Source organism: Vespula pensylvanica, chromosome 1, assembly GCF_014466175.1.
Source record: "Vespula pensylvanica isolate Volc-1 chromosome 1, ASM1446617v1, whole genome shotgun sequence".
In the NCBI taxonomy this organism is placed as follows: domain Eukaryota; kingdom Metazoa; phylum Arthropoda; class Insecta; order Hymenoptera; family Vespidae; genus Vespula; species Vespula pensylvanica.
Window position 1 is genome coordinate 4,707,444 of NC_057685.1, and position 11,459 is coordinate 4,718,902.

General features: G+C 28.8%; 2 protein-coding genes across 2 annotated transcripts; one reads left to right on the plus strand and one right to left on the minus strand.

Annotated features, from left to right (window-relative positions):
- Positions 1 to 384: 384 nt before the first annotated feature.
- Positions 385 to 7,586, plus strand: LOC122628541 (serine/threonine-protein kinase D3). Its single transcript, XM_043810945.1, has 14 exons — positions 385 to 961; positions 1,110 to 1,252; positions 1,520 to 1,802; positions 1,872 to 2,003; positions 2,071 to 2,276; positions 2,377 to 2,656; positions 2,730 to 2,887; positions 2,960 to 3,021; positions 3,095 to 3,224; positions 3,285 to 3,417; positions 3,492 to 3,674; positions 3,766 to 4,518; positions 4,663 to 4,748; positions 4,822 to 7,586. Exons 2-14 carry the CDS (start codon positions 1,184 to 1,186, stop codon positions 4,933 to 4,935), a joined length of 2,589 nt encoding a protein of 862 aa, XP_043666880.1. The 5' UTR covers positions 385 to 961; positions 1,110 to 1,183; the 3' UTR covers positions 4,936 to 7,586.
- A 416-nt stretch (positions 7,587 to 8,002) lies between these two features.
- Positions 8,003 to 10,321, minus strand: LOC122627123 (lipase 3-like). The gene is made up of 7 exons (XM_043807973.1): positions 10,183 to 10,321; positions 9,286 to 9,589; positions 9,090 to 9,204; positions 8,772 to 9,018; positions 8,455 to 8,704; positions 8,235 to 8,377; positions 8,003 to 8,157 (listed from the first exon to the last, which is right to left on the minus strand). Exons 1-7 carry the CDS (start codon positions 10,222 to 10,224, stop codon positions 8,008 to 8,010), a joined length of 1,251 nt encoding a protein of 416 aa, XP_043663908.1. The 5' UTR covers positions 10,225 to 10,321; the 3' UTR covers positions 8,003 to 8,007.
- Positions 10,322 to 11,459: the final 1,138 nt, after the last annotated feature.

The following is an 11,459-nucleotide window of genomic DNA, read 5'->3' on the forward strand; positions in this document are numbered from 1 at the left end:
TACAACAATATGTTTCGTAACTATTCGTTAGCTCGTATTGAAAATATGATTTTCAAAAAATACCGTATTAATAAGATACATAATAATTAGACGAATAATTTCTATGATAGAAAATAACGAGAAAAAGAAATAATAACAATAATAATTACAACCGTTAGAATAAAAATGTTTAGTATATTTATACATATACCTACACACATCATATATATGTATATATATATATACATACCTATATCATAAAATTGTAAATACATTACGTTATCAAGTCTGCTGCATTGTTTGCATTTTTTTCATACGGAACAGTGATATATAAATCCATACGTTCAGTATCACATTGTGTAACAGATTATGAATAATTATGACATTTATTATTTGAAACGATAGATAACAGAATACTTGTTCACGCAATATACATATAGAGATAGAAATTTTTGAATTCTACGCTTGTGGTGACGTTGCTTTGGAGACAATTTTTTATTGGCTCTGTACAATATATACATGCGTACAAGCTTGGCTCTCTTATATTCGCAGGTATGTGCGTATATACCGTATGATATAAAGGGGATTCTAAAATCCTCGAGCGTACCGATGTCCTATGCGACGTTGGATTAGTATAGTATACGTGTGTGAGTGACATGTATATACCAAGTAAATCCATTGATTTGTTTAAAACTTTGACGAAACGAACGACAACCTGATGATTATCGCGAAAATAAAGCGCTACGCCAACGACCGAGATCTTTTTATAAAAAACTCCAAAATTTTCTAACCGATAACTGCGAATGTGCAAAAAGTTTATGTCAAGGTGGGTCGGTCAGAGATAACTGTAAAATGTCATTGACGAATGTGTGTCAGGCATGGAGTTGACGCTCCTCGATGACACTTGTGGAAACAATCGACTTGAAAATCGCGCAATTTTTAATTTAACGTGACTCTAAGGAATATCGACGCAATCCGTAAAGTACGTATTATTGTTTTTATTTAATAAGATTTTTATGTCTATTTAAAAAGAAAAAGAAGAAAAGAAAAAGCAAAGAAAAAGAAGAAGAAAGAAAAAAAGAATATTTTGAAACTTTATTTTCTCTTGCATTTTCTGCCTCCTGTTATAGAACAATTGTTTTTCTGCAAAAATGCATCAAATACTCGCTGAGCAATACCAAGAGATCTACCAAGTTTTTGACAGATGTTTCAGTTAACGACAGATATAGGATTGCTCCTGAATTTTCTAATCAGCTTCACATCCATGTATAAAGTGTGTTTCATATATTTAATGTCTTAATTTATTTTTATATCTATATAGTATCGTTTGAGCATGATTTTTTATATACTTTTTATGTATTCTTTAAGTAGAACAAAATGGATATTTTTGTCTTACATGAATATTGTTGTTTGACTAAAAAATTTTATTTCAAGATTTTCAATCTTTTGTATGTAAGCATGTTCTTTTTCTTTTAATTTCAATTAATTTTCTTTCAATAATTCCTTGATATGTTCTTAGAATAATTGTTTGGTATTACAGATAAAAACTGTTAAAATCATGGAGGGACCAGAAGTTACATTTCTATTTCAATTTGGTTTAACTCGTGATACAGTTACCGTTGAAGCTAGTACATTGACACTTAAGGCTTTAAAAGATTTTGCGTGTAATTTTATAAATGCCAAGTGTCCAGATCATGGGTTAAGTCATCTATACGAGAGATTGCTTCTGTTCAAGCATGATTATAGTTCTACAAATATTTTACAACTTATAACTAATGCAATGGAGGTTGTAGATGAAACACTAGTAGAAATTGTTCTTACTGGTAAGTTTGTATAATTATTCTATTGACAATTATGTAAGTATTTCCTTTGTAATTTATATTAAATTTTAGCTCAAGTGCCAAGTGAAGATGTTCCCATTCGTCCGCATGCTTTAACGGTTCATTCTTATAAAGTTCCAACATTTTGTGATTTTTGTGGAGAGATGTTATTTGGTCTTGTGCGACAAGGTCTTAAGTGCGAAGGTATATACATAATATTTTAGATTTGTTATATACAGAATGTTAAAAAATATGTTTTTTTATTTCATAGGTTGTGGTATGAATTATCATAAACGTTGTGTTACTAAAGTACCTAATAACTGCTCGCAAGACAGCAGCCAAAGGCGGCGTAGTTCTGCAATGTTGAATGTGCCAAGATCACCGAGTCAAGGTTCCACGAGCAGCTTGACCAGCATTAGTGATGACAATCATAGTGCAAATAACACATCTAATCCAAATCAAAGTAATAATACTTTGGTAAGAATATCATGGCATTGTAATAAGTGCATTATCTAATTCATATATTAATACGTTTTATTAGATTTGTATGTACAGTTTTGATGTATTTACTTTATAGGCAGTTCCAAGTATAGTTACTCCAAAACAATCTCGTTCTCCATCATTGAGTGGAAAAACAATTTGGGTTGAGAAAGAAGTCGCAACTCGTATAAAAATTCCACATACATTTGTACTGCATACATATACGCGACCAACAGTATGCGGGCATTGCAAAAAATTATTAAGGGGCTTATTCAAGCAAGGCCTACAGTGTAAAGATTGTCAATACAATGCTCATAAAAAATGTATTGAGAAAATTCCAAAAGATTGTATCGGAGAGAATCCACGTGATAGTACTGGTACAGGATAATTATAAGAATTATCAATAGTTTTAAAAACATTTTTATATGCTTCTTTAACAAATTATTTCAGGCAACGAGTATCCTGATAGCGGTGTTGGTAGTGAGCCAGAAGGTAAATGTGATGGTAGAAACGAAGAAGGAGACGGAGATAGTGATACAGAATTACTTTTGCCCGTTAAAATGTCTACGTACATAACGGACGAAAATAAAGCACCTGATGAGTATACAGTAAGTATTATTTCGTTGCATAAAAATATAAACTTAGAATAATAAATAATATTTTTATTATATTTTTTGTAGGATCACATACCAACGAATGAAGATGTTAATTATGACGAATTCCAAAAATCTAGACCATCTAGGTATATTTCTTTTATTTTCAAAAGTTACAAATTTTCAAAAATTTTAAATTATTTTTTATATTTGTCATTACAGTTGCAGTTCTACTCCAAGTAACAACATTCCATTAATGCGTATAGTTCAAAGCGTTAAGCATACGAAAAGACGTGGTTCAAAAGTTTTGAAAGAAGGTTGGATGGTACATTTTACGAATCGCGATCCAGTGGTGAGTTGAAAATGACCAAATTTTGTTTCGAATCCAAACTGAGGAAATTTAATGTTACAGAGAAAGAAACATTATTGGCGACTTGATACAAAGGCTATAACGCTTTTCCAAAGTGATAGTAGCTCTAAATATTATAAGGAAATTCCACTTGCTGAAATTCTGTCGATCGAAACAGCTAAAATACTTCGTTCGCGTAAGTGTTATGTATAAATTAATTTCTAATATATAACTGAATGATTTTAGTTATTAAAAAAATATATATTTTAGATATAATGCATTGCTTTGAATTAAAAACCTCAACCGTTGATTATTACGTTGGAGAAGATCCAACATATGGTGATAACAATGGTCAAGTTCCAGCACCAGAAAGTGGCATAGGTGTACATGTAGCTAGATCATGGGAAACTAATATTAGACAAGCACTTATGCCTGTAACTACAGCTTCCACTAGTATGTACAAGATTTTATTATTTTTATTTTATTTACATGAAAAATAAATATAGGAAATATTTACAAAAAGTAAATATCATATATTGTATAGTTGCAGACCAAGAAGATTCTACGGAACCAGAAGAAAATGTAACCGACATGTCGCAACTTTATCAGATATTTCCAGATGAAGTTTTAGGATCAGGACAATTTGGTATAGTTTATGGTGGTGTACACCGTAAAAGTGGTAGAGCAGTTGCTATTAAAGTTATAGATAAATTACGTTTTCCTACGAAACAAGAAGCACAACTTAAGAACGAAGTGGCTATTTTACAAAATCTATCTCATAGCGGTGTCGTCAATTTGGAGCGTATGTTCGAGACGCCAGAAAGAATATTTGTCGTTATGGAGAAATTGAAAGGTGATATGTTAGAGATGATACTGAATTCGGAAAAAGGGCGTCTAAGTGAAAGAATAACGAAATTTCTCATCACTCAAATTCTGGTTGCGTTGAAGCATTTACATAGTAAAAACATAGTTCATTGCGATTTGAAACCTGAAAACGTTTTACTCAGTAGTGACAATGAATTTACTCAAGTGAAACTCTGTGATTTTGGTTTCGCACGAATCATCGGAGAGAAAAGTTTTCGAAGAAGCGTTGTCGGAACACCAGCGTATTTAGCTCCTGAAGTTTTGAGAAATAAGGGCTATAATCGTTCTTTGGATATGTGGAGCGTAGGAGTTATTATATACGTATCTTTAAGCGGTACATTTCCATTCAACGAGGAAGAGGATATCAACGAACAAATTCAAAATGCTGCGTTTATGTATCCACCTACGCCTTGGAAAGAAATTTCATCCGATGGTAATACAAGTGTGATATTTTTCTAAAAAAAAAAAAAATATATATATATATATATATGATTTATTTATAGTAATTATATAATTAGAAATTTATGTAGATAAGTTTCCTGTGTTCTTTTTTTCATTTAATGTCTACTATTTTCAGCTATTGATTTAATCAACAATTTATTACAAGTAAAGCAAAGAAAAAGATATACGGTAGATAAAAGTTTACAACATGTATGGTTGCAGGTAAGAAAATAATCAATAGAAGACTACTTGTTACTTCTTTAAAATAATAAACATCATTTGTGTATACCTGTAGGATTATCAAACGTGGTGCGATTTAAGAGAACTGGAAACAAAAGTAGGATACCGTTATTTAACTCACGAGAGCGATGATGCACGTTGGACGGCATATGGTGATCATTGTACATGACAGAACCATCCGCCTACTTTAAACATCGAATCATTGCCAATCCCTTTGCCAATACACAAAGGCTGGGTTCGTTGTGCTCGAGCGACGTTGCGACGATTCATTCGTGCCTGAATTGAAACAAGTGCATGCAAAGTAGAGTATATATCATCTTTCGCTTTAAATGTATCTATTTCGTTATGATATAGATATCATAGTTATTAATCTACCGATCTTAAAAATACATATTACAGATATCACATTTAAAAAACTTTATTCAAACGTATAATGTTGAATTGATAGATATAACAATATTGTGAGACAAACGCGTCAAAAGGCCTTTCCAGTCTTCACACGATACTTGTTTTTATAATATAATCGTCTCTTCATAAAATTTTTCTAATATTCGATGTTCGACTAATCGTAAGAAAATCACGTTGCGATAAATTTGAAATTTAATATTATTGAAACTAAGCTTTCAGCCTTACGTTGTTACGCGTGTATTGATATAAAAGTAGGTTTCAAAGCGAAATACGTTAGTATATAATTTTTCAAGTATTACACGATCAAAAACAGTTACTTCGAAACGACTGGGGCGTAAAGGAGAAAAAAAAAAAAGAAGAGATCTATTTGTACAAATTTTTTGAAAGAGGAGTCAATAACTTTGAATTCCCTTTGCACTCGTAATACAACAACATTCCTCATCGATCTTTGTAAGTATAACTATTAATAAAGTATAGCAAAAGATAATATTTGCATGTAAACTATCAAAATGCTCATAGCATTTATAGAAAAATGAAAAATGAATGTAGAAACGCAATAGTTTCTACATTGCATATATTGTTACAATATATTTCTTACTGCTTGCTACATATAATTCTATTTGTTAATTATTAATTATATACATAAAATATATCTATGTAGTACATTGCACATGTTACGTGCATGCAAGCATTACATTTGTATATTTAAACTATTTAAAGTGTTGAAAAAAGAAAAAAAGGAAGAACAGTTTTGTAAGTCCATAAAAAATATATAAAAAAATATACTTATCTCACATGAATTAGAATTGCATGGTATTTAACTGCCAAATGATTATTTTTTTTGCCTTGCAATTCTATGTACCAAGAGAGTGATACTTTCGTAATATTTTTCTTATTTGATAGGTGAGAAATTAAATTGTTAAAAAAAGAACATGAGAATATTTGATCTTTCATACACAGAATACATGTAAAAGAAATGTTTTCTTAAATTTTGCATAACTTGCATACGCGTTTACTTACGTAGCGTACACACAGTATTTTTTATTTACTTTTATATAACTTAATATTGATTTACAAATATTGAGATCTTTTAGAATGCACACAAATATATTTTAAATTAAGATTGGATTAAAATCTTATATGTTTTTATTGATATATAGTTAGTAAGTATAGATAAATGATATAGAGCATTAATATATCGATAATAATATCATTTAATATATATTTATAATACCCTATGATATTATGTACTAACATTCTCATTTTTACACAAAAAAAAAAGATCTTTTACTTTTCATGCTTTTTTATGTACTTTTCAATGCTTTTAGGATGAGAATCTACATAATGAAACTGAGGATTACATGCTTATATTGGTTTGCAAATTTATAAAATTTATACGTGCATATACATATACATATGTGCCCACATAAAAAATTTGTAATATAATGAGTATATTAAATATCTTATAAAAGTTAATTTTATCTATAAGATGGTATGAGAAATATAGCCGTATTTTACGATAAGATTAATGTTAAATCGCAATTATGTAATTTCTTTTATACAACTATATCTATCAGTGAATTGTTACTCTTTAAAGATATAAAACGAACATTCCACTGCAGATATAATAATAAACAAATAATATTCCATTTTAGTTTAATCAGTAAAGATATATCTTCTTTAGCACTTTACAATGTGCGAATTGAATCCATGACACTATACAACAATTATAGATTTCCCTTGATTTAAAGATCTACTTCATTTATTTATTATTAATAATTAAAAGTTATTCTTAAGGAACAACGATACAAGTAATATAACAAAAAATATATATGATATAGTTTTAAAGTTTCTCTTTACTATATTAAAATATAAATTGCTATGTCACATGTCCCCATTTAAAAATATACAGTTAACAATTTGCTTTTTAAGTATTTCCACATTACTTCATTAAATATTTCCTGTTAAAAACAATAAATAGAATGTTGTTAAATAATTTGTATGAATTTGACAGAAGGAAATTTTTCTTGGTCATGTTTGGAAGTATTTAAAAAAATTACAATTAGCATTTAAAGACTGAAGAATTTCTTGGAAACGACACAATATACAAAATATTTTAATATACTAGGTAGAAAACATGTAATAAACATTGTATACTACTATGTGCTATAAAGAACATTCCATTGATGTGTAATTAGATTGTTTTCAACTGTAATTAATTGCAATAGTTAATATAAGTCAATAATCATTAAATAACATTTAACGTAATGTTAATTATTTACTTACAATATGCTGGAAATTATTCGAAATCTCTTACTTATTATTAATCTACATATTTAATTTTGGCATCTGTATAATTCTGTTAAACAGGATAATGTGTAACATATTTTTAATAAAATATTTTACTATGGATATAATTCAGATGTTTGATTGTATTTTGCATATTTTTATTGATGTAAAATAACAAAAAACATATTGATTACAATAAAAATATCAAAAGACACATTTTACATAAAAAATATCATAGGACATGAAGTTATTTATGTATAAAATACTATTTCATGGAAGCACATTATATTTTATACTTTCTATGATATCAATTGTATAAAAACATGTCATTTTTAATATATTTATAAATAATATTTATATATATTTACATTTATATATACACATACAAACTAGCGCGCGTACACATATACACACACAAACACGCCCCATACACACATATATATATATGTATATATATATTTTTGATCGTAATTATCACTACCACGAAGTAAAAGATTTCTATATATATATATAATTTTCTGAATATCAGTATTTATAAATATCATTAGAATCGTTTTAATACTGCTACAACATTATTATATACAAGTGTTTTAGCATCTCTTCCCCATAGAAAGTCAATATGATTAAACTTTAAATATTCTATTTTGTTTGTCTCTATCACATTAGGTAACTTATCTATAGTTTTTTGTATATCCTGTAATAAAAATTTCAATAAGTAATCATCATAATAGAATCATTAAAATTAATAAAGCAAAAAGGCAAGTTACTTACCAAAGAATGTGTCAAAAAATCATTTTCTGCATAAAAAATAGCCACTGGAACCTTTACTTTTTCTAAATTATATTTTGGTGGTTGAGTAGAACCATATATTTTTAAATTTTCGGTAAGCCCATAATCAAAGTTTCTAAATGATCCTTATAATTTAGAGAATAAAATAAAAAATTGAGCATAATTAAAAATTGATGCAATTAATATTTATTATTTTCAGTACCTGATAAAATGGATTGACTGTAATGAACTACTTGTTTGGCTGATGCACCAGCTGGAAAGTGTCCAAAGATAAGGGGTAACATGCATTTATCAAGCTGATTACTACCAAATCCAGCAATTAAATTAAACCAACAATTACAAACACCATTTGTCAACGCACTAGGAGCATTGCGAAGAATTGTACCAAAAGCACGTGCCTGTAATTTGTTATGAGGGAACCACTGATGTATGTTGCAATAAGAAGAACCCCACTGAAATATATTTATCATAAATATAAAGAGAAAGTAGAATGAATACGAGGACAAGTCGTTATATTACCTCTACTAAATTATAGAAATGCACAACACATTTCAATAAAGGACTTCGTTGATTAGATATAAAAGCTATTGGTGCTAAACTGACCATTACTTTAACTTTGGCATTATATTCTGGTCGTTCGCTTCCCATTACAAAAAATGTAGTTGTTCCTTGACTATATCCAATATAAGACACTTCTGAATAGCCAGTTTTTTCCAAAACATAATCTATTATCGCCGGTATATCGTAATATCCTATCTCGTGCCAACTATAATTACAAAATAAAAAAATAATATTTTTTTAAGTTTATGAACAGATATCGAAAACAAAGTTAATTACCTAAAATCCCAGAACTTCTTATCCTTTGGTGTATAGATTTTATGCTTTCTAGAATATTTATTACCACGTGCATTTGCAAGCCACACATCGTATCCAGCTTGACACAAAATATATCCTAATAGATACAAAATAAATATAAATAAAAAATAAATTTTAATTAAATTGATTAAGGTAATCAATTTTTAACATTACATACCAAGAGCTTTTTGTGGGCCGAGTAAAACCCAATCTGCAGAACTTGAAAGGGCTCCATGATTTATTATAACGGGTGGTTTTGATAATAGGCTATATTTAGAACAGATTGATTTCAGATTCGATTCAGTCGATTTTTCTAAGCTGTTAATAACAGCTTGTTCTGTGTTCGCTGTGGCATAAGTATTTGTCGAATATACATTAGACGTATCAGGTGCTTTAATTCTATGTATAGTAAGACAATAATCGTCCTCTGTCCAAATGTTATGAGTTTCAGGTATATAGCCGTGATGTGCAATAAGTTCATGCTGTAATTGGAAGTAAAAAATGAAACATTTACCACAATGACAAGCATATATACAATATTATATCTTGAAATAGATATTTGTAAAAATAATAGAGAAAATATTTTGTTCAAAAATTATCTACATACAGTATCATAATGCGTTACAGTATCATTTTGTTAAAACAATAAATACGATCGACGAGTAATTTCTATCGATAGTAAATATCACAGAATATTCTAGAGCAAAAAATATACGCGTACGAGAATAGAATATTTTATGAAATCTACTAACCTTAAAATATTATAAAAAAAAAAAAGAAAGAATAAAAACGAATTATCGAAGATAACATGATGTCACTTTAAATACATTGATAAACAAATTTTGTATTTTCGCGCTATCGTAAAAGCGCTGTACAGTAATTTGTTTACATTCGTTAGATACTTATATCGAAGCAATTTAAAAAGTTTTTAACAGAAACTGCGTATGACCGTACAAATATACAAAGGGAATGTAATTTTTTCGAAATTATTTACTCATCCTTTTCAAATAAATATATGTAGTATATTATTTAACGATTGATTAAATAAGTAATTAATTTTGTTTGAAAAGCTTACCGTTGTCATATGTATCTCATCCTGATTCGTTACTTCGTTCATTATACGAATGAGAGTTCGCTAAATATAAATGTGTCACAGTTAAGTGTTCGAAAAGTATGCAGGATGTATAAAGTGAAAAGAAAGAAAAATATTCAAAGAAAAAGGAAGAATGAAGAAGAGAAATCCACAGGCACACACATGTAGTACGACTTTCACAATGAAGAAGAGGAATAAGAATTGAGCACCAGTGGTCGTTTTATGAGACTTTCGCACAGATTTTTGCACCTGTTATATCTATAGATATATTTACATATGGTATAAGGTGTGTGTGTGTGTATAGAGACTTTTATTTAAAAGGAGTGGTAAACACGGATCACTACAAAAACGTAAGAATATGTGGCACATAGAATAGTTTGATCGATCGGACAAAGTGTCACGCTTGCTTTGCGATTTGTCGAAGAATGAAACAAAATCTGCAACATCGAAGAAGACTCCAGAATGACGCAGAAAATTAATTATAAACGAACCTGTTTATCATACCATAAATGAACTTCATTTTTAACTGGTCAGTTTAGTCCAAGGTCGTTGAATTGTTTATCGAGATATTTTATGACGTTTTGCTCTCGATCTAATGAGAAAACAGTGCACACGTCACTATTACTTTTTTAACGTAAAAATTATCATGCCATGAGCACGCGCGTATGTGACATCACAAAAGGAAGAGTTTTGGAGTTGTTCATAAGGTGATATGATAAAAAATGGCTTTTCTATTAAAAAATTGAAAATATCTCAATCAAGATTTTTTTACTTTAGGATGTAAATATAAAGAAAAAGAAGAAGAGAATAACATTATTTTTCTTAATTCATTAAAAAAAAAAGATTTATTGATTAAAGTTTTTACGTAAAAATCAAAACGATTGTCGATCAAGGTTATCAATAGATCTATATAATCTAGCGAAAAGGTTCGTGTCCATGCTAAAATAACATCATCGATGGTTGTTCTCTGTACTAATGAGTTCTATGTAGATATTGTAGATTGAAATGTTTTCCATCATATTAACTGTTGTATAAAAAGATTTCATAGAATTCATTATGAATCATGTTTTGTGTAGATAAGATGTTTCTTGTTATAATAATTATCTACATGATAAAATTAATTGAGATAGAAATAGAACGTTTTTTATGCGTTTTATGATTCGTGTGGTTTTAAAAAATATTATTTATCTTCCTACACGAATATAACACATTGTAACAAAACTAAACGCGGGATAGTGTTTCACATGATCGTTATCATC

Bases quoted from the DNA above. Each gene is read 5' to 3' on its own strand.
- LOC122628541 (XM_043810945.1), top strand. From the start codon at position 1,184: ATGTTTCAGTTAACGACAGATATAGGATTGCTCCTGAATTTTCTAATC. The intron at 3,418-3,491 runs GTAAGTGTTATG...TATATATTTTAG, and splicing joins AGCTAAAATACTTCGTTCGC to ATATAATGCATTGCTTTGAA. The intron at 4,519-4,662 runs GTAATACAAGTG...TACTATTTTCAG, and splicing joins GAAAGAAATTTCATCCGATG to CTATTGATTTAATCAACAAT.
- LOC122627123 (XM_043807973.1), bottom strand. From the start codon at position 10,224: ATGAACGAAGTAACGAATCAGGATGAGATACATATGACAACG. The intron at 9,019-9,089 runs GTAATTAACTTT...TTGTAATTATAG, and splicing joins AAGAAGTTCTGGGATTTTAG to TTGGCACGAGATAGGATATT. The intron at 8,705-8,771 runs GTAATATAACGA...AATATATTTCAG, and splicing joins ATTTCTATAATTTAGTAGAG to TGGGGTTCTTCTTATTGCAA.